At 46.8% G+C, this 24119-nt stretch overlaps 1 protein-coding gene across 4 annotated transcripts in view; it reads right to left on the reverse strand.

The window, feature by feature from the left end:
• Nucleotides 1-24119, reverse strand: part of TNRC6B (trinucleotide repeat containing adaptor 6B) — a 754281-nt gene that overhangs the window by 402857 nt on the left and 327305 nt on the right. For all 4 annotated transcript variants that reach the window (XM_082265794.1, XM_082265793.1, XM_082265791.1 and 1 more), the window contains exons 6-7: nt 13312-13490; nt 5758-5832 (exon numbers count right to left, since the gene is read on the reverse strand). In XM_082265794.1, coding sequence (XP_082121920.1) covers nt 5758-5832; nt 13312-13490 — 254 coding nt within the window. The remainder of the gene's footprint in view (nt 1-5757; nt 5833-13311; nt 13491-24119) is intronic.

The raw sequence follows: 24119 nt of genomic DNA on the forward strand, positions 1-24119 counted from the left end.
AGGAACCTCACGAATATTTCCGAAGGGCGGGTACCAGGAGAACCGACAGCACCAAATTGAGACCCACGGAGGCAATGGAGACAGTATTGGGGAGCCAAGTGGAGAACCCTCTGAATAAATGTGCGAACCAAAGAATGTGTAGCCAAAAGGCCGCAAAAGAAGACCGCCAAGGCCAAAAACCTGGCCCTTGACGGTATCCAAGGGCAGGCGCTGCTCAACACCCCGTTGGAGGAATGCCAAAATCCGAGCCACCAAAATGGAACAGGGATGAAACCCAGGAAACTCACACCACAAAATGTACGCCTTCCAGCGCAATAGTAAAACCTTTGTAGAGGTAGATTTTTTAGTCTTTTACAACATGGTAATCACTAATTCAGACAACCCTCTATCCTGGAACACCTGGCCTTCAACAGCCAAGCCGTTAAAGCCAGTGACTGTAAAGCAGGATGGAAGATTGGCCCCTGAGTCAATAAATCTTCTCTGAGAGGAAATCTCCAAGGGGAATCAGGGACCAGCCATACCAGATCGGCGTATCAAGACCAGCGAGGCCAGTCTGGAGCCACTAGGATGACTGGATCACTTCTGCCACAATCCTTTGCACAAGACTCGGCAGAAGTTTTAGCAGAGGAAAAGCGTATATCAGAAGATACTGGCCCCAAGGAGACACCAGTGTGTCTGACGTCGGCCAGAGGATCCCGAGACCTTGCCAAAATTCTCTGTACCTTCCTGTAGAGACGAAAGGCCAACATGTCCACCTCGGGAGTTCCCCATTGGAGACAAAGCTGAACCTTACAATGCCGGCTACCTCCCGAGCTGCCAGGACACTTCTTGTGCCCCGTTGGTGAGACATATGCCACGGCCAAGGCATTGTCCGATAGATCCTTACCCGACACTCCAGAAGGCGATTCGTCCAACAAGTCAAACAAAGCTTATTGCCCGCAGTTCCAGTATATTGATTGGTAGTCTTGACTCCCTCAGAATCCAGACACCTTGAGTACAACTGTACCCAAAACGCCTCCCCACCCGGACAGGCTGGCAACAACGGGGACCACCGTCCAGTACAGGGGAAGGAAGGATTAACTAGAGACTGTAGATCCTTGTCGCACTTGGCAGGAATCTCCCTTTGTGAAGGCTCGAGTGGAACTGAGCAAACGGAACCGCCTCGAAGGTAGACACCATCAGGAGCAGCGTCCGCACACAAGTCCAGAAAGAAGACTGACTGCTGAACAAAAAGGAGCCGAAGCGTATCCTGCAGCTTTGGAGTTTTTCTTCCCCTGGAAAAAAAATACTCTGGCTGAAGCTAATCCAGAATCAGACCCATATAGTCCAACTTGGTAGACGGAACCAGAGCAGATTTTTGGAAGTTCAATTTCCAACCAAAATCTTACAGAGTCCACACAATAATGTCCAGGTTGTCCTTTAGAACAGTCAGAGACTCTGCTCACAGAAGAAAATAGTCCAGATACCCAGTACCGCAATCCCCCACTGCCACTACAATGCCAAAACTGGGGCCAACACTTTTGTGAATACGCGAGGAGCTGAGGCAACCAAAGGGTAATGCCATGAATTGAGCATGCTCCTCACTCACGGCAAGCGGAGGAAACACTGGTGACCGACAAATGATGGAATATGAAGATAAGCGTCCTTGATGTGGGGATGCCACTACTGTATGAATGGACCCCATTCAGAACTTCTGTACCCGCGCAAGCGGTTCAAAGCCTTGAGAATTGGATGTACCTTGCCTTCCTTCCTGGGAACTGTAAACAGATTTGACTAGAAACCTTGAAAACGTTCTGACTTTGGAACAGGAACAATCACCCCTTGTAGTAGAAAGACTTGCACCATCCAGAAGAGACCCCGCAGGCGGTCTGGTTACAAACGCAGATCCGAAGGAAAGAACCCTACTGGAGGATAAGACCGAAAAACGTTCTTGTAGACGGATATAATGAGCTCGTGGACCCATCTGTCTTGAATCTGGAAGGTCCATGGGTCCGGCAAGAAGCCAAAACGTCCCCCCACCTCAGACACAGGTGAGGGCACCCTTTCAAGCAAAAGAAGGCTTTTCTGCAGGTCTGGAAGATCCTGCTCTGTGATGAGACTCCTCACCCCTGGCAGCCTGTGGAAGAAGAGTTCTCTTCTCCTCTGTATGACCCTTAAGGATATCATCCAGGAAGGCGATCCCCCAAAAAGGGAGAACAGACAAGGCTGTCTTGGAAGACTGGTCCGCAGACCAGCATTTCAGCCATATCAGGCGCCGAAGGACCACTGCTGTCACGGACAGCCTAGAAACCAAGGGAGCTGCATCCAGGGAGGCACCACAGACAAAACTGCAACCCCTAGACCAACTGGTCTGTCAGCTCGCAAGGGCAGGGGTGAAGCTGTTCCCCTTCCAGATCCTGGCGCAAAAGCTTTGCCCGCTCTGTTAAAGTCTGGGACACCAATACTATAGTGAACACGAGCCTAAGGACCGAACCGGCCACATGAAACCTGTGGCAGACCAAATTCTCAGCTCTCCCGTCAAAGGGGTCTTTAACTACCTCCCACCCGGGTCATTGTAAATATACGGCCGGGCGGGAGTCTTGTCCTTCTGAATGGACGTTCCGGAACGTCCTTCAGAAGGAGAGAGATTGCGCCGCCGCGGGCACGCGCAGCGGCGCGATCTCGATGTGCCTGTGTCCCTCGGACACAGAGCAACATCATTCGGCAGGAGGGCCCTGTGATTGGCCCTCCTGATCACATGACGGCTGTGTCCAATCACAGCCGTCATGTAATGTAAATAGAGCCGTAGTAACGGCTTCGATCTCTTCTCCTCCTGACAGATCCTGTCAGTGAGGAGAAAATCAGAGGATCGGTGCTGCTGCGGGGGTGATCAGTGAGTATTTCTAATTACTCACTGATCACAGGGGGGGGTCTGTGCTGGTAATCAGAACATTGATTACCAGTGCAGCCCTGGGGGGGGAGGGGTTCCACTAAGCCACCAGGGATGCCCACCCATGACCACCAGGGGTGCCCACTATGGCCACCAGGGATGGCAAACAGGGCTCAGAGAGCCCCCCAGTGCCCTCCCTATCAGTGTTGCCCACCAATGCCATCTATCAGTGCTGCCCACCAGTGCCGTTATTGCCATCTATCAGTGCCGCCCACCAGTGCCCATTATTGCCCACCAGTGCTGCCTATCAGTGCCCATCAGTGCCCCCCATCAGTGCCAATCAGTGCCGATCATTGCCGCCCAACAGTGCCACCCATCAGTGCCGCCAATCAGTGCCCATCAGTGCTGCCTATCAGTGCCCATCAGCACTGCCTATCAGTGCCCATCAGCGCTGCCTATCAGTGCCCATCAGCGCTGCCTATCAGTGCCCATCAGCGCTGCCTATCAGTGCCCATCAGCGCTGCCTATCAGTGCCCACCAATGCTGCATATCAGTGCTATCTATCAGTGCCACATATCAGTGCCCATCAGTGTTGCATATCAGTGCTACCTATTAGTGCCCATCAGTGCTGCATATCAGTGCCACCCCATCAGTGCCACCCCATCAGTGTGTCCTCATCAGTGCCTGTCAGTGTGGCATCATCAGTGCTCATCAGTGCAGGAAAAAACATATCTATTTACAAAATTTTATAACCTAAACAAAAAAACTTTTTTTTTTTTTTTTCAAACTTTTCAGTCTTTTTTTATTTGTGCACCAAAAAAGAAAAAACCTGACGGTGATCAAATACCACCAAAAGAAAGCTCTATTTGTGGGGAAAAAATGAAACAAATTTGGTTTAGGTACAGCGTTGCATGACCGCGCAATTGTCATTCAAATTGCAACAGCGCTAAAAGCTGAAAATTGGTCTGGGAAGGAAGGGGGTTTAAGTGCCCAGTATTGAGGTAGTTAAAAGCCGGAGACTCCTCAACTGGAACTAAAGTGGAGTTATTCGGCCTGAAACCCTGAGAATCCACCACAGGTGGGACTGTCCACTTCTTTAAAACAGGGTGTCTTCAAAGGGATATCGTCTAGCAAAAACGCTTAGGCACCGACATAGTCACTGACTCGTGACAATGTTGACAAGTAGTCGGAAAAAATGGACACCTTTTGCCGCTTTTAAGGAGACCGAGTGTTTCCGACGCAGCAGCAGCTGCATCTGCAGCCTCCAATTTAAGAGAGGAAGAGGGAACATCGTAACTATCAGAGTGTGTGGACGCAGACCCAGTAGGGTCGCAACATACTAACTAAGCTCACCATGAAACCTAATCGGGATTGTTGCATATTCACAAAAATGGCAGGTGAGGTCGCCAACTGCTATTCCGCAAGGGGACGCTGACCCAGGGCCCAAGAATGGACCACCTGCTGGACCCTGTGAAAAAAACAAAAAAGGGGATCGCCCTCCGAGCACCTCTATAGAGGCCCACATGAAAATAAATGGCCCCCTTGCCTGCGCAAGGGGAGGGTACCCTACGCAAAATGGCGGCAAGCTGTTATCAAACAAAGTGACCCACCCCCACACAGGCCCCCTCGCAGGGATGTTGCCATGGCCTAAATTTAGGTTGAGGCCCAGCCGCACATATCACATCCAATGGGAGGCGGGTGGCATCAGAACACACTCCAGGGGCCCCCCCTGGAGGCGCCAACTCGGCCGCAAGCCGCGGACTAAATTTTTCAGGGTGCACCGCCGCCTGGGCGCGAAGCCTGCCAGAGCTGACCACCCTGGAACAACGGGGGAGAGGGCGGTGGCCTAAATTTTGCGTGTGGCGCAGACTCACGGATGTGAAGCCACCTGCTCCCCCAGCCCAATACAACAGCCAGGAGCCTTTAGGGCCCACCTGTCCAGGTCACTTAGCCCCCCAGGGTAACGAAGGACCCTGTTGTAACCCCCGGTGTGCGCCAAGAGAAACTGGTCAGCAGCAGCCCCCAAGGAAGCCCTCCTTCACAGCATATGGCAAAAGCCAGCTCGAACCTCCAGGGAGGGGGGGTTAACGAAGACCCACGGTGAACATAGAGGGACTGGGGAGAAGGAGGGGAAACTTGGGGCCCACTGTCCCAGGGAAGGGCCCATGTCCACCTCATAACCCGCAAGGGAGAGAGGGGGGCACTACTTACCATACTGTGGAAAAGGTTGGGCACCGCTCTAGGCAGACCACCGCACCATCGGAATGGGGGTGCTGTGGGCCAGAGGCACACTGCGACTCAGGCCATGACCAGGCCGTGTGCGTTCTTGTGAGACGTTTAACTCGCTGGCCAACCCCCGTCGAGTGGGGCTAGCGTTGAGCGCAGGTCGGGTTGCGCTCGCTGGATGGACTGGGGAGACCATAAGGATCTAAAATATCCAGTCCGTCCCCCAGGTGATTGTAGATCTCACAGGAACAGAAAAAATAATTAAAGAGGAAAAAGTTAAGCTTAAAAAGGAAAAAAAAAAGCTAGGACCAGAGATCCCAGCAAGGAACTAGGTCTTTACTCCTGACTAGGCAGAAAAAAACTGAGTGTATATGGCAGGAGGTGGGAGTATACCCCCTGGGACTGCCCCATAGGCGTGGTAGGGCTTTTTCCTGCCTAGTGTCCTTCTCCTGTAGGGGCAGCATAACCCAATGGTCAAGAAGATTCTGGAGCTGTGTCCGTCAATGAACAAAAGAGAAATTGTGCATTTTAAAAATAGGCACATAGGGATCTAGCATATATGTTAAGTGTATATGTTGGTTGGAGGGGGGGGGGGGGGGGTGATAGGATTTACTTATGCTTTAAACTAAAACCCCACCACACAAATCAACTATGAATCTTACCAGTAATCCCATGTTTGAGAACTGCTTGGACAAGGGATTTATCCAGGAATCAGTGTTCCCTCCTTTAAGGGAACCCTGCAAGAGAGATGACATTTACGCTTGTAAGAATAAACAAAAAACATTCCAATTTAACATGCATACAGTAAAATTTGTTTTGCAAAGTAAAAGTTAAACTTTTATTAATGGTTAGTAAAACTAACCAGGTCTTTTTAGTTTGGATTTAAATGGTTGTCTAAAGTCTGTGTTGCCAAACAGACAAAAGCAAAAAGTTCAACAGATATGAGCATCTCTTGCAACAATTAGGAGGTGAAAGGTTTAATAAAGGATGAATAACTAGGGCTTCGAACAGAGGTACTTCTTGTATAATAATATTTTAGGTCATGTCTGGTCCTTTTCACACAGGCCACACAGGCCAAAAGATGCCTTCAGTTTACATCAGGTTTTTCATCCGCATCCGTTAGGCCTGTGCACCATGTGCAGAGACGTCAGTTTTTCTGCATGCGTTCTACAAGCGCTCAAAGAAAACAATTGTTCTCCAGGTGCCTGTTCACATCACAACACTGGTGCCAATTGCAGATTTTTTTTCTGGTGGGAATCTGCTAGGTGTATGCAGTTTTCTGTGCAGGGGGAAAAAAAAAAAAAACGGGACGTGAAGTTAACATTGAATGGGTATAAAACCAATGCGCTACCAGAGGAATAAATGTGATCCACTAATAGATGAAGAAATGGTGATGGTAAGATAAAAAAAGAGAAAGAACAAGCTGCCAATTTAATCGGTGTCACCACTGTGATAATGTATGTATGGAAAAAGAAAGAGTCAGCGCTAATTCTCAATGAAAAATATTGATATTCCAGTGATGAATCGCATCCTGAGTGCAAATCTTCAAAATCAATAGATTAAATCAGTACATAATGTGAATCTGGTCAATATCATATATATATATATATATATATATATATATATATATATATATGTGTATATATATATATATATAACTACTGCTGACAGATGTACACAAATGCATAAAAGCGCTGATAATCCGGTGATGAATCACACCCCAAGTCTGAATCTTCAAAATCAATAATGTAAATCAGTGCATAACATGGAACGAATCATAATCATAAATAAAAAACTATTGCTGGAAGATGTAAAGAAATAACATAAAACATGAATCGCATGCACAGTCATGTTTTCTAGGTAAAGGGTGCTAGAAAAAATAACTAAGTCCGAATGTAAATGGGATCAAGTGCAAAATAGTGTAGGAGAAGATATGATAATTCAGCAATGGATAGCACTATAGAACAATAATGAAGTGCGAATTTATAAATAAATCATGTGCAGACCAGTGTAAGCCAACAAATATTGCAGCAAAAAAACACCATATAGCAATGGTGAGGTGCAGATCTTCAAATAATGTATAGAAATTGAGGTAGAAATGTAATAGTAACAATGTTGGTGCACAAATACCAAGATAAGAAGCAAAGCAAATGCTCAAATAAATAAACCACATGCACAGTAATAAACCATGTTAATATGGTTATAACGATAAAAAGTCCATATGTGAACCAGGGCAGGACGAGAGTAGTGGTTCTGAAAAACAGTGACTCTTGTGCGGATTTCAAAAATAAACGTGACTCTTGTGGTTTCTAAAGGTGTTGCCTGTAGGGATGGCGTGTCACTCCGGTGAGCTAAATTAACACTAGGTACAATTGCCGCTCACCGCCATGTACACTCAAATTAGCGTTTTGTGATAATAATCACCAGGGTCTGACACGGGTCCCTCTCCACAGGAATGGATAATCACAGGAATGGATAATCAGATGGAGCCACCAGGAGCAAATCCCTCTCGCTTTACAGCCCAAAAATGTGGAAGTAAAGAAATGGCAGGTCCCCACTATGCCACAGGGTCGAGTATTCATCCGCTGTCCATCACTCAGTATGGGGGTAATGACAGAGAGGATCTCATGGTGCAGTATGCCAATTATATGTTTATTAAAAAAAAAAAGGTATCACTTACAGTGCAGTAAAAACAGATGAACATACCACCGATCTGGTGAATCTGATACTTCCTCTCGCGGCCGTAGACCGGAAGTGACGTCACCCGGCTCCTCCCGACGCATTGTGTCACTCCTCGTGACTTTATCGAGGGATGACGTCACTTCCGGTCTACGGCCGTGACCGGAAGTATCGGATTCACCACATCGGCGGTCTGCTCATCTATTTTTACTGCACTGTGATACCTTTTTTTTTTCAATTAAACATATTATTGGCATACTGCACCACGAGATCCTCTCTGTTATTACCCCCATACTGAGCAAGGGACAGCGGATGAATACTCGACCCTGTGGCATAGTGGTGACCTGCCATTTCCTTACTTCCACATTTTTGGGCTGTATCCTATTAAAGAGAGAGGGATTTGCTCCTGGTGGCTCCATCTGATTATCCATTCCTGTGGAGAGGGTCCCGTGTCAGACCCTGGTGATTATCACAAAATGCTCATTTGAGTGTACATGGAGATGAGCGGCCATTGTACCTAGTGTTAATTTAGCTCACCGGAGTGACATGCCATCCCTACAGGCAACACCTTAAGAAACCACAAGAGTCACGTTTATTTTTAAAATCGGCACAAGAGTCACTGTTTTTCTGAACCACTACTCTCGTCCTGCACTGGTTCACATATGGTTCAAACGATAAAAAGTCCATATTAGCACAGAGTATTACTGTGCATGTGGTTTATTTATTTGAGCATTTGCTTTGCTTCTTATCTTGGTATTTGCGCACCAACATTGTTACTATTACATTTCTACCTCACCGTTTCTATACATTATTTGAAGATCTGCACCTCATCATTGCTATATGTTTTTTTTTTTTTTTTTTGCTGCAATATTCGTTGGCTTACACTGGTCTGCACATGATTATTTATAGATTCACACTTCATTATTGTTCTATAGTGCTATCCATTGCTGAATTATCATATCTTCTCCTGCACTATTTTGCACTTGATCCCACTTACATTCGGACTAGTTATTTTTTCTAGCACCCTTTACCTTGAAAACATCACAACTGTGTATGTGATTCATGTTTTATGCTTACATCTTCCAGCAATAGTTTTTTATTTATGATTATGATTAGTTCCACATCATGCACTGATATACGTTATTGATTCTGAAGATTCATACTTAGGGTGTGGATTAATCACCTGATTATCAGCGCTATTATGCATTTGCGTACATCTGTCAGCAGTAGTGAAGTTAACATTGTGGTGTGAACAGGGCACATCAAAGAAGCACATTAAAACTGATGTAAATGTGCAGAAAAACTCATAAAACGCACAGGAAAACTGAAATAAAACTTGTGTCACTGCAGTTTTTCTGCATGAATGGTGTGAAAGAGGCCTTCAGGTCAATTTTTTTTCTTTTTTAAACTTAACAAGGCTACAAAACTTGTTTTTCTTGTACTTGTTTTGTAAACATGTAAAATTATTTAAAAACATCATAGAAAAGGGTCTGGTGAAAAATGTTATATGATCCCTTTGAAATAACATAAGAATAAAAATATACTGTTAAAGTATTTAATTTCTAAAGTACCTGAAGGATTACGGTTCTTGTTTGATCTGGCAAGTTATAACTGGACAAGGCAACAATGATAAGTCTGTACCCACTTCACTCACCACTCTAGACAACCTTCTATCCATTGATCTGTCCATTGATCCAGGCACAGCCTGATCGCCCGAAGTTCCACGACATTGATCGGTAGTCTGAATTACTCCAAGCGTCCAACAACCCTGAGCAGAGTGCAGTTCCAGGACACCTCCCCACATGGACAGGCTGGCATGCATAGTGATCACTGTGCTATACAAGGGGACAAAAAGGATTTGCCCTGCCATAGAGCTGGAGAGCGAAGCCATCAGACCAGGGAACCCCTGGTTTCTCAGCTCAATCGGACCTGATTGTCTAGAGACTTTGGACGCATGTCCCATTTCACCAGGATTTACCTCTGGAGGGGCTTCGTATAGAACAGTACAAACGGAACTGCCTCGAAGGTAGACACCATCAGGCCCAGCATCCTCATGCAATACCAGAGGGAGGACCAGCTGCTGGACAGTAAATAGATTAATTGCAGCATGCAACTTCTGAAGTTTGTCCAGAGGAAGAAGCACTGTAGCCAGAGCTAAATCCAGAGTCAGACCCAGATAATCCAATTTTCTGGATAGAATCAGGGCTGACTTCTGATAGTTTAGAAGCCAATCAAACTCCTTCAAAGTTTGTATAGTGATCTCTACTTCGTCCATCAATGCAGAGGAGGATTCCTCTCACAAGAGGAGGTCGTCCAAATAGCCCAGCACAGCAATCCCCCGCTGACATAGCAATGCCAGAACTGGGGCCAACACCTTCGTGAAGACCCGAGGAGCTGAGGCGAGACTAAAGAATAATGCCGCAAACTGATAGAACGCCTCTCCCACAGCAAAATCAGAGTAAGCGCTGGTGTCGGACACATATTGGAATGTGCAAGTAAGCATCTTTGATATCGATGGAGGCTAGAAAATCCCCTTGATGTAAGGATGTCACCACTGCAAATGGACTCCATTCTGAATTTCTGTACCTGCACAAAGAATTCAGAGCCTTGAGGTCCATTGGTCCATTTACGGTCCTTGGGACCGTAAACAGGTTTGAATAAAAACCTTGAAAATGTTCCAATACCGGAACTGGGACAGTTACTCCCTGAAGCAAAAGGTCCTGCACCGCCTCAAAGAGAGCTTGCAGGCGGTCCGTGGACAGATGCACCTTGGAAGAAAAGAGCCTTTTCAGAGGGCAAGAATGAAGCTATATGGTAACCGGGCAGAATTACTTCGTGGACCCATTTGTCGTTCACTAGGAAGGTCCACGTGCCGGGAACCAACAAAGATGCCCCCCCATCCCAGGTACGGGTGAGGGTGCACCTTCATGCTAAAGGGACCTTGTCCGTGGGTCTAGAGAGAGACCCGCTCTCGGCTTACCAGGGATCAGGGTCACTTGGAACGTCCCAAGGAGGGCTTGAAAAGCTTTGAACCCTTGTCAGTGGACCCTGAGGGATGAAAAAACGTTTTGTGTGCTGAAAGAGGACAGCGTCTGCAACAAGGTTCTTTCTCCTTCCCAGACTGAGAGAAAGTTGCTTATCCCCCGTGAAACTCTTAATGATGTCATCCAGGGTAGCCCCAAACAGGCAATCCCCTTCAAAGGGCAAATCAGGAAGAGTTTTTTTTTAGGAAGAGTTTTTTTCTTTTTTTTTTTTTTTTTTTTTAGGAGGATTGGTCTGCAGACCAACACTTAAGCCACAAAACGCGCCTAAGCACCACTGTCGAAACAGATAGCTTAGAAATCAAGGGAGCCGTGTCTAAATAGGCATCACAGACAAACTGCAGCCCCTGGACCAATTGGTCCGCCAACTCAGCAAAGGCAGGAGGAATCTGCTCACCCCCTAGATCATGGCGCAAAGGTTTAGCTCACTCGGTTAGTGTTTGTGACACCAGGGCAATGGCCAGGACTGGCCTCAGCGCCGAACCAGCAATGGTGAACATTTTGCGGCCCACAGACTCCACCCTACCGTCGGCTGGATCCTTAAACGCCGGAGGTTCCTCAACTGAAATCATGTTTGCCTTGTTCAACCTGGAGACAGGAGGGTCCACCACTGGTGGCATAATCCACTTCTTGAGGAATGACTCTCCAAAGGGGTACCTCACCACGAAGCATTTAGGAACCACAAAGGGACGTTTTGGACGCTTTCAATCTTTATAGACAAACTTTGCAAAATAGAGCCAGATTCAGGATCTGACGTTCCAGATGAGGGCAGGGGACTCTGTTAGCTAGCCGCCCAAGGCCAATCCCACCCAGGAAACAAAGGACTCCAGGACCACCGTCCGTGCATCAATGGAGGGCTGGGACCCCACGGAAGCTGCTGCATCCGAGAGGGGGTCAGGTGGGAAAACATGCTCCTGAGACTCCATAAAATAAAAGGGGAAACTCAACAGCAAAAAAGTGTCTAGCACCGCTAGGGGACTCACCCAGGCCACCTATATAACCACAGGGGTACCTAAAGGCAGAGAACACCACAACCTGCAGCAGAGAGAGGGAGGGGCCCCACCAGAACTCACCACCCCACTAGAGTAGCACTGGTCTGCACCAGAGATAGCCAGTATCCACGTGTGGCATCCAGGGGAAAAGGAAAACCAGCAGTCAACACCAGAGGAAAAGGAGGAGCGCCTACAGCCATAATTGTCACCCAGAGGCTCCACTGTAATGGCCACCACTCCTAATGTATGTGCGACCAACCAAAAATGGCCGCCAGACTAAACAAACATGGCCGCTGACAGAGAATTACATTGGCCCTAAACAAAATGGCCACCACATGCAGCGCCCACGAGGGACCCAGCAGAGATCCCTGGAGCCCAGGCCACAGCCACATGAACAGGGGAATTCAAGCACAGGACTACCAACAGCAGCCAGCGCCCATCCCAGCCAGGATGTTCATCTGACCGCCAGCATGCCCACCTGCCCCCAGTACAGTGCAGCACACAAGCCCCATTTACCTGCCAACCCACCGCGCTACCCCAGGGGGCTACAAAGGGGGGGTCTGGGGGGGAAGAAGGGAAACTGTCCCAGGAGGGGAACCGCGTCCACACCAAACCACATCCAGGGGGAGAGGGATGACATCTACTCACCATACCAGGAAGCAGGTGTGCACCATTCCAGACAGAACCTCCTCACCATCGATATGGGGACTGTCGGCCAGGAGGAACTCTGCGACTCGGGTCAAGACCAGGTTGTATGCAACATTGCAAGACGTTTGAATCGCAGGCAGCCCCTGTCCAGTGGGGCTATGTAGTGGTCGACGCGGAGCTGTGGTCAGTGCACACTGACTGGCCAGACTGGGGGGGACCACTGGATCTAGATGCCCAACCCGGCAGTTGATTGTAGATCTCAAAAGGAAAAAAAAAATGCCAGTAAAAAGGAAATAATTGCAGGGACTAGAGATCCCAACAGGGAACTAGGTCCTTCCTCCTGACTAGGCAGAAAAAACGAAAGGTCTATAGCAGACAGGGGGATGTTTACCAGCTAGGACTGCTCATAGGCGAAGCCAAGTGTCCTACTCCTGTAGGGGTGATATACCCTTATGGATCTGAATGTGGAGCGCTGCGTCCGTCAATGAACGAAAGGGAGATGGTAATTTCAGTAAGTACTTTGGTACAGCCTGCAATACCTACTTTCACATGACGCCTACATGTGAATGCAGCCTTAAAAAAAAATAAAAAAAAATGAATTGTTGATGTCTTTAATATGTTTCTTATTGTATACTCTATGAATTGTACAGTCATATTTGAATGATATATTAAGAGAACTGATTTGAAGGGATATATGTGGCATATTAAAGGTACATTTGAAGTTAATTGGTTTTGATTGTTTAAGAGCTCTTTGTATCTGTTTAAGAGCTCTTTGTATCTGTATAGTCTTTCAAGATAGTACCTCTTGAGAAAATATTTGACTCTAACAACTTTGTTTTTCATTTCAATGATTTACCTTGATCTGTGGTTTCTTTCCTCCTTGGCCCCACCCTGCTGAGTTGTGGGAGGAGCCACTTCCCTGAGATCCTGCACTGTTCCAGACACCGCCCTCTTCTTCCTCATCCCAACTGCTGTGACGTGTCCCTGTCACTGGTGCTTCACTCTCTCCCCAGCCATCTTGCATAGATTTTGTACCTGTGCATAATTTTATTAGAGGATGAATTAACAGAGCGAAACATACAAACGTATGATGAAAAACAACATCACAATATTGTATAGCAGCAAGGAGTAAAAAAAAAAAAAATGGTATTCTCTAGAATATAAAATCAATTTGCATTCAGCAACTGTCATGGTCTACATAAGGATCGCCTGGGTCTTGATGTGGAACTGAATTTGTCTTCTGTGTTTTTAAGCATGATATCCTATATTTTAGCAAACCAGTAAGGACATGGTATGTGGAATTACTAGTTTCCACAGTGTAGGTATAGAGGCCCTGGACACACAACAGCTGCATTGTTAGGATAAATTTTATCTAAAATATCTTTATAGCGTTAAGTTGGAGGCAAGAAAGCAGCGGTGTCTTCCACATTAATGGCCGTAGTGCAGTAAATAACTACTTTTGGGAAGTTCCAGAAAGATTAGATTACATCCCCGGAAAATGAGTATCATGGTCTCCAAACTATTCTTACAACCCCAACAAGCAACCCCCACCAAGCCTCTAGAATCAGCTAGTAAAATATTTTCAACATAGTGGGAAGTTTGTATAACCGTTCATGAAATTTACTATTGAGTATTTGATTGCAAAAAAAAAAAAAACATTCTTGTTGTCCTGGTGTGAGTTTTGTACGTAAAATCTTTTCCCCATGATGTACAGTGGGGTAAAATCCTTCTGGGAGAGAGTTTTGTTTTTTTATATTAAATAATGAACAGGTTCTAAAAATCTGCACGTTCTCAAAGGGAGTGAGAGTTCAGTTTAGATATCTTCTGAAATGGAAGACAAAAAAAAAGCTGGTATCAGTTGTAGTGGTGAGTCTATTACAGTGATGAGCAGGCATGTTTGGACGTCCTGCTGGTAAGCTGTCAAAGCAGACATCAAACCATAGGAGGTGGAGGCACTGTCTGCTCTATATATATATATATATATATATATATATATATATATATATATATATATATATATACACACACACATACATACATACACACACGTAATATACATATAGTGCCTTGCAAAAGTATTCAGTCCCCTTGCGACCTTTTGCTACATTTCAGGCTTCAAACAAAGATATAAAACTAATTTTTTGTGAAAACTCAACAACAAGTGGGACACAATCATGAAGTGGAATGAAATTTATTGGATATTTCAAACTTTGTTAAATAAAAAAACTGAAAAATTGGGCGTGCAAAATTATTCAGCCCCCTTAAGTTAATACTTTGTAGTGCCACCTTTTGCTGCGATTACAGCTGTAAGTCGCTTGGGGTATGTCTCTATCAGTTTTGCACATTGAGAGACTGAAATTTTTGCCCATTCCTCCTTGCAAAAAAGCTCGAGCTCAGTGAGGTTGGATGGAGAGCGTTTGTGAACAGCAGTTCTTTCCACAGATTCTCGATTGGATTCAGGTCTGGACTTTGACTTGGCCATTCTAACACCTGGATATGTTTATTTGTGAACCATTCCATTGTAGATTTTGCTTTATGTTTTGGATCATTGTCTTGTTGGAAGACAAATCTCCGTCCCAGTCTCAGGTCTTTTGCAGACTCCCATCAGGTTTTCTTCCAGAATGGTCCTGTATTTGGCTCCATCCATCTTCCCATCAATTTTAACCATCTTCCCTGTCCCTGCTGAAGAAAAGCAGGCCCAAACCATGATGCTGCCACCACCAAATTTGACAGTGGGGATGGTGTGTTCAGGGTGATGAGATGTGTTGCTTTTACGCCAAACATAACGTTTTGCATTGTTGCCAAAAAGTTTGATTTTGGTTTCATCTGAGCAATTATTAGCAACAATTAAAGATCCACAGATTAGTAACATTTAAATTAAATAATTGTAAAAATAAAAATTAAACAGATACAAATGTATTATATACCATATGTTCAGTCACCACTAACTTGGTATGCTATAATGCATATACAGCACCACTGATAACTAGCCCCTACCACTAGATTGGTATAATCATGGATTCAAATTTAGGATTAAAAACAATTTACAGTACCACTTGAAAAAATATATATTTAACATCACTCATATTTTTAACCACTTAAGCCCCGGAAGATTTTACCCCCTTCCTGACCAGGGGGTATTTTGCGATTTGGCACTGCGTGACTTTAACGGACAATTGCGCGGTCGTGCGACGCTGTACCTAAACGAATTTGACGTCCTTTTTTTCCCACAAACAGAGCTTTCTTTTGGTGGTATTTGATCACCTGTGCGATTTTTTGATCACGCGCTATAAACAAAAAAAGAGCGTCAATTTTGCAAAAATAACAATATTTTTCACATTTTTTTATATGAAATTCCCCCCAAAAAAAAAGTAAAAATCAAAATTTTTTAAAATTTTCGGCCAATTTTTTTTATGCTACATATGTTTGGTAAAAAAAATCGCAAAAAGCGTATTTTGATTGGTTTGCGCAAAAGTTATCGCGTTTACTAACAAAGGGAAAGATTTTTGTCATTTTTGTTGTTTTTTTTTTTAACGCGTAATGGCGGCGATCTGCGATTTTTTTTGCGGTACTGCGACATTGGGGCGGACAGATCGTACCCTTGACTGACATTTGTGACACTTTTGGGGTTACCAGTGACATTTCTACAGTAATCAGTGCTATACATATGCACTGTTACTGTAAAAATACACTGGTTGTGAAGGGGTTAACTTTATTTGGAAGGGAGGGGCTGTGTGTGTCCCTAGGGGCGTGCTTTCTACTGTGATTGGCTGTGGCTTGAGCTGTAAGGACACTGATCAACGGATCTACATACTAGATCCGTGTGATCAGTGTCTTTACAGCGAGGAGAATGACAGGCAGCTTGTTTACACAAGCTGCCTGACATTCTCCCTCTCCCCCGCCGATCGCCGAGTGACCGGCGGACATCGGGTCCGCTGGTCACACTCGCGGGGGGGTCCGTGACCACGCGGGAGCGGGAGCGCGCCTCCGGGGGCGCGCGCTCGCTCCCTAGACCCTCACAAGCTAGTGACGTAGCCCTACGTCACTTTGCCTGTGAGGGGCTGACTGCCGACGTAGATCGGCGTTTGGCAGTCGGCAAGTGGTTAAGCAACACTGTTTCATGTGACAAGAGAGCAGCTGAGTTGTTACTCAACAGGTTTCATCGGGAGTTCAGAGGTGCTGTTAAAAAAAAAAAAAATGATTTGGACAATCTCATATATACATATGCTCTCTATTCCCTACATCATATAGTTAAATTGGTATATATTGTTGCTCATTAAAACTCTGACATAGCAGTCTGTACCTTTTGTATCACTTGTTTGGTTTGCAACCAACCTGGCGATAATCGCCATGTACTTCCTCCAATCCATCGAGAAAGTTATTAGTAAGTGGTCATGATCCCATAAACCACCAGCCAAATATGAGGCAGCATGAACTAATTCTAAGCAAGTGGTATTGGCAAAAGCAAAATCAACCCTAGATGCTGATTCATGGGTACGGGGTAGACAAAAGTAACTCCTCACTCGTGGATTTTTCAACCGCCATAATTCGGTAAGTTAAGCAGCAGATACCTAGGACAGCAAATCTGGGGAGGGCAACCTTAGGGGGTTAGAGGTGTCCAGTCCACTGTCCAGAATGGCATTATAGTCCCCAGCCAGGAGTAGAAGGTGGTGCATATAAGGAGCAAACACCACCAGAAGATCATATAACTGTGAATGAACAGGCAGAGGAATATAAATGCAGGCAATTACCATGGTCGTTTGATACATATTTAGTACCAAGAGGACATAAACCCCCCCCCTCCCCCCCCCTCCCATATCAGAGATCACCTTCTTAACAGTGCAAGGTATGTTTTTGCTAAGACAAATAGATACTCCCCTGGTATAGGAAGAATAAGATGCATTGAAAATAGGTTGTATCCATGGCTTATGTAATGCAATAACCTTGCTCCTGTCCATTGGCGTCTTCTGCAGGAGAAAAAAAAAACATGTGGCTTGGCTGCCTTAAGATAGTTAAATGTAGCTGCCTTTTTAACCTCTTCATTAAGGCCCCAGACATTCCAGGACAGAATTTTAGAAGCCATACTGGCAAGCCCAGGAGTACCAGAGATAGGCAGGTAGTCTAATCTCTGTGCTCTGCAGAAACTGCATAAATAATACATAGTAAGAACAGAGGAATTGTAGAATATCTCCACATGAGGATGCCTGGAACCTAAAAGAACAGACCCTGCTGTAATAACTGCAAAATGAAAAACAACCTGGTATCTAGCTGGTACCCAAAACCCATAGCCAAAGGCACTGTAATTTAGCCAGTACTTTAGCAAACAGCAAAAATAAGTAAGTATTTTTTTGCAGAAGAAGGCAAGTGCAAAAACAAACAATAAAAGAAAACAAAAGGATTAAAAAAAATAAATAAAATCCTTTAAGTAGATGTCTTGCGCAAAAATTCACAGATAACTGCTAGCAGGCAGGGCAAGATAGAATCAAGTTAATCTTTGGCATCTCCAGAGGATTCAAAGAATTTCACAGTTCCTTGGATATTTAACCCGGAGCTTTCTGGGGTACAGCATGCTAGATTTTCAAGCCCTTCGTCCTCAGGCACTTACAGACTTCAGCGTTGGAGCAACATTTCTTCTGTGTCTCCACGGAGAAATGCATGATCTTTGCATTAGCATAGTGCTAATCTTCCCTCTTGCGAGCCTTTGCCAGTATCCGCTCTTGGTCCTGAAAGTTTAGGAAGTGCACCAGAAATGGTCTCGGTGGGGTCCCTGGAAGGCAATCACCACTCAGAGGGCCCTTACTACCACATAGGTGGGGATAGATATTGATCAGCTGAAGGAGATTCCCCCAAAGAATTGTTCAGCAGGCTTCAGCCTTCTACGGAAGACCCACCACTCTAACATTATTGTGGTGCTATTTTCTGAGTTTGTATCTCAGCTATTTGGATGGAATGAGGTTGTAGTATCCTCCACCGACAGCAGCCTCCTCCCCTCTCAATCAGCCTCTGATTTTATCTAGAGCATTGCTGATAATGGTACACACAGAGGTCAGATGATCGATCCGGAGAATTAGGGCGGCCTTGCAACCATCTATAACTTCAAGAATCAGCTTAGTGATGGCAGCAGCCTGGGGTTCCCCCTCCTGTGGTGCCAGCTCTGAAGAGGTGGATGGACTGATTGCCCCCTCCAGGTGTTGGAACACTGACTTCCATCCTGGCTGTGTGCTTGCTGGGAGAAGTGGAACACAGCACACGCCAGCAAAATGGTGGGAGGCGCACAAGTGACTCGGCTCCACTGTGCTTTCTTGAACCGGAAAGTCTACGATCCGGAGACTGATTTTCTTCCTGACATTAGGCCGCTGTGCTTTCTGGCAGTCAAGGAGAGAAATGCTTTACTGGGGGCAAGAGATAACCTAATGATGGAGTCAGATTAAGGTAGGATGAAACAAAGCTCCAAGGGAACATGTCTTGCCTCGTTCACATCCTAGCCCATAGCTGTAATTTTTATTTGTTGCAAGCTTAAAATAAAACCTCAAAAGTCCCTTTTGCATTATATGATGTTCATTATTATAGTCTTTTTCAGGATGCGGTGCTGCTAAAGTAAACACCAATTCCATAAGTGAGATATCCATGTAAAGAAATTATGTGTGGTAAATCTGGCAAATCACAATCTGGCATTAGGCCCTGGGGGTTTTTAGCCAGTAGATTTCCTGGCTTGTTACAGGATTCAAAGGGGGTTTTGCTCCTATTAACTAAGCTGACTTTGGAGAATTTTTTATTTTTTTATTTGGGAAAATAAGTGGTTAAATCTGGCTATTTTGCCCTGCTTTAGTTAGGCTCAGTGGTTTATTAACGTGTCATCTCAAAAGCAGGTTAAGGTCGCCCAGCTGTCCCAACTGTTCCATCTGGATAGAGCCGACAGACAGAGCTTTCTTCTGCTTCTGTGCCCTGGCTGATCCCACCATTTGGGTGACCCGTTAACGGTTGTCCTCAGGGGTGTGAGAGGTAATGAGGATACGGGAAACCCTGATTCAATGCTCTATCATTGCAGCAGGGTATAGGAGGTGGTGATGGATAAACTAAACCACCCGACCTTTCACGCTCACAACCCCCTGTGGCATAACGCAGCCTTGCCCGAATTTCACTCCCTGCCGGACATAGGACAGTGGAGCAGTAGGGGGCATCTTCTTCCTCTCGCATATTTTACGAGGGCCGACCCTGGGCACATTTGCAGACCTGACTGCTACCCACTCACTGCCGCCCCATATGCTGCTCCGGTATTATCAGGTGAGACATGCATTCCGCACTCAATTTCAATCTACACCTCCCTCTATAGAGTCTCTCTCTATACTCAAAATTATTAAAAGCACAGATCCGCAGCACTTAATCTCTATTTTTTATGCGGAGCTGCACACGCCCTCCTCCACCGTGCTGGCATATGCTGTTAAAACTAGCTGGGAAGAAGATGTGGGAGATATGGACGACGAGGACTGGGACGATGCCCTTGAAGCGTGTAGGAAGGTATCCCCCAAACTCTCTGACCGACTTACCCAGTTGTTCATACTACACAGAACATACCTTACCCCCCTGAGATTGTCGAGATACCGGCCTGAGGTTTCCCCAGACTGCCCGATGTGTCACGCGACAGTGGGCACCTTTTTCCACCTGCTCTGGAGCTGCCCCATTGTCCAGGGCTACTGGAAACAGGTGGTAGCCTTCCTGCATGACAGGATGGGCTCCCCTGTACAACTAGACCCTAAGCAGTGTCTTATGGGAGTCTACCCAGATGAAGACATGCCCAAGTCCCTTCTCTCCTTTATGCACACCACACTCTTCCTGGCTAGAAAACTGATTACCAGGAAGTGGATGCAGGAGCGCCCCCCGGAGCTGAATGAGTGGGTGGCGGAGGTTAATGGCATCTTACCTTATCATAGACTTATGTATAAACACAGGGGTAACCCCACTAAATTTAATAAAATATGGGATCGTTGGATACAAAGATCCAACACTTGCATTTGATCTCCGCCTTATACCACTTGGAATTTTCACTACCGCTTTTTCGCACTATTTGCATTAACTGTATGTATTGATTTGCCGACACCACTGCTTATATGTGCTGTATTTAGCCACGAATGTATTGTATACGCACAGTCCTTACAAATGTTGTAAAAATTTGGGTTTTTTTTTTGTTCAATAAACTCACTGTTTTGAAGGAAAAAAAAAAAAAAAAGCAGGTTAAGGTTGTTATATGAAAACGATTTAGTTCATTAGCCATATCCACGTAGATCATTGTACCCATTGTAGCCGCTATGCTGTTTTCCACATACTTAAACCTGATATATCAAAGTGTAACCAAGAAGTCTTCTCTCAAAAGACAAGTGAATTAAATGTTGCCCTGGAATTTTTGGGCTCCATGCACACTAGGCTTATTAAAAAAAAAAAAAAAAAAAAGACACACCAACTCCCTCGGCAGAAAAAAAAAAAACTGATAGAGGGTTTTCTGTACAGGTAGAGGCGCGTTTAGAAGTGTTTACTTTTTTTGTCTGCCAGAAAGCTCCAATCATAAATGCAGGATGGAATATCGGTCCTTGAGACAGAAGATCTTCCCGAAGAGGCAGACGCCATGGAGCGTCGACCGCCAGATTCACGAGGTCTGCGTACCAAGACCGGCGAGGCCAGTCCGGCGCCACCAGAATCACCGTTTTTGGTTCCGAGGACAACCTGCGAAGGAACCGGGATAGCAACTGAATTGGTGGGAATGCATACATCAGACGATACTGATGCCACTGAGCCACTAACGCGTCTGACGCGTCTGCCCGAGGATCGCGCGTCCTTGCCACGAACCTTCCCACCTTGTTGTTCAGACGAGACGCGAACAGGTCCACATCCGGAAAAAAGCCCCCACTTCGTGCACAACATCTGGAAGACCTCCGGGTGGAGCGACCATTCCCCCTGGTCCAGAGTCTGGCGGCTCAGATAATCCGCCTGCCAGTTGTCCACCCCCGGAATGTGAACTGCCGTTATCGCCGGGACGTGCGTCTCGGCCCAAGACAGAATGCCGGCTACTTCCCGAGCCGCTCGAGCACTCCTGGTGCCCCCTTGGTGGTTGATGTAGGCCACCGCTGTGGCATTGTCCGTCTGAACCCGAACCGGACAGCCCTGAAGCTTGTCCGTCCAGCGTTGAAGGCAAAGATTTATTGCCCGCAATTCCAGAATGTTGATCGGAAGGGAAGATTCCTCCTCCGACCAAGTTCCCTGGGCGGACAGAACGCCCAGAACACCACCCCAGCCCGACAGGCTGGCATCCGTGGTGATCACCGTCCACGAAAGCGGACGAAAAGACTTGCCCCCCGACACCGCCGGGGACTGCAGCCACCACAGAAGATTGCTTCTAGTGCGAGGACTCAACGATATCTGAAGATCCAGAGATTGTGGTCGCCCGTCCCACCTGGACAGGATCTCCGCCTGGAGATCCCTCGTGTGAAACTGGGCGAAGGGAATCGCCTCGAAAGCCGAGACCATCAAACCTAAACACCTCATGCCCGTCCGGAGGGATGAGCACGGAAAGTCCCGAAGGGACCTGACTTCGTCCTGAAGCGTTTTGAGCTTGTCTTCCGGGAGCAAGACTCTTGCCTGAACCGAATCCAGAATCACACCCAGATAGAGAAGACGAACCAACGGGCACAACGTCGATTTTGGGAAGTTTATCGTCCAACCAAACTCCTGCAGAGTTTGAATCGTGACGGACAGGTCCTTCACCAGACCCTGACTGGTCGCAGACCGAACCAGAATGTCGTCCAGATACCCCAGGATTGAGATACCCTGGGCTCTCAGTAGGGCCAGAACCGGTGCAAGCACCTTGGTGAAAACCCGCGGAGCCGAAGCGAAACCGAAGGGTAACGCCACGAATTGATAATGATCCTCCGCAATGGCAAAACGAAGGTACCTTTGGTGACCCTCGAAAATGGGGATGTGTAGGTACGCATCCTTCAAGTCGATGGAGGCCATGAATTCTCCCGGAACTAGAGCAGCCACCACCGAGCGCAGGGATTCCATGCGGAACTTGCGAACCCGCACAAAGCGGTTCAGAGCTTTCAAGTCCAGAATTGGACGCACCTTGCCCTCCTTTCTGGGCACAGTGAACAGATTTGAATAAAACCCCCGAAATCTGTCCCGATGAGGCACTGGAACCACCACTCCCTGAGCCCGCAGGTCCTGCACCGCCAGGTGCAGATCCCGCAAACGCTCCGGAGACAGTTGAAGGTTTGAGGGAAAAAACCTGTTCGCCGGCCGAGACCGGAACTCGATCTTGTACCCGGACCGAACGATCTCCTGAACCCACCTGTCCCGAACGCGGGCCAGCCAGGGTTGAAGAAAACCGAGCAAACGTCGCCCCACCCCAGAACTGGGTGAGGGCGTCCCTTCAGGCCACGTTGTTATGGGCAGCGGATCAGGACTGGCCGGACTTCTGCTTACCTGCCCACTGTTTCTTTTGGGAGCCTTGACCCTTGAAGGGTTTGCCCTTATAGTGCGACCGAAAGGCACGAAAGTACCCCTGAGGGGGCCTAAACGAAGCGTGCTTCTTACCTTGAGCGCCCTTAGCCTTGTGAGATTGGGGCAAGAGCGTGCTCTTACCCCCAGAGATCCCCTTAATCAGCAAATCCAGTGAGTCGCCAAAAAGGCGAGATCCCGAATAGGGCAAATTAGCCAAAGTCTTGCGAGACGATTGTTCCACAGACCAACACTTTAGCCAAATCAAACGGCGTGTCAACACCGCCACGCTGTGCACACGTGCAGCCAAAGGAATTACATCCAATTCCGCATCACACAAATACATGACCCCCTGATGGATCTGATCCACCATTGCCAAAGTCGTCGGCGGGGCAGAATCAGCCACCAGGACGCGCCTGAGTACTTGCGTCCAATCCGCGACAGCCTGAGCTGCCATAAGGGAAGCAAAAATAGCTTCTAGCATGGAACCGGTAACAGAGTAAGTATGACGGGCAAGAGACTCCAGTCTCCTGTCCGTAGGGTCCCGGAACACCGGGGTATCCTCTGCCGGAATCGCAGTGGATTTATTCAAAACTGCCACCGCGTGATCCACCGGAGGCGGCACACACCAACGTTCATCAGTGGCGGGTGTGAATGGATAACGCAGCTTGAACCTACTTGGCACAGCAAAAGGCTTTTTTAGATTGCGCCATTGTTCACTAACAGCGCGCTGAAAATCCTCAGTACAAGGAAAAACCTGCGATGTTTTGCACCTCCGCTGTGTCCCATAAGAAGCCAAAACGGCAGGTGGACACGGTTCATCCTGTAAATGCAGCGTTTGTTTTATAGAAGCAACCAATTCATCCATGATTGCAAGCTCTACAGACGAGCCAGGGGGAGAATCATCAACCCCCTCAACCTCTGCATCCCCCTCCGACCCTGCAAAGTCCAGGGACGAACGGGACCCCGATAAGGGGACCCCAGCCATAGCAGCCCCATCACCTTCGCCCTCTGAATCAGAGGAGATTGAAACTCTGGGCCGTTTAGTGGATTGAGCAGCCACAAGCATCTGCACCTGAGCAGCCAGGTTAGCCACAACTGTGGCCAAATCGCCCCCCTCAGGGGAAACAGCAGCAGCCCCTTGTCCACCCAGTAAAGGGGGAGGAAATTTGCTTT

The sequence above is a fragment of the Pelophylax lessonae genome (assembly GCF_965119305.1).
Source record: "Pelophylax lessonae genome assembly, chromosome: 8".
NCBI lineage: Eukaryota > Metazoa > Chordata > Amphibia > Anura > Ranidae > Pelophylax > Pelophylax lessonae.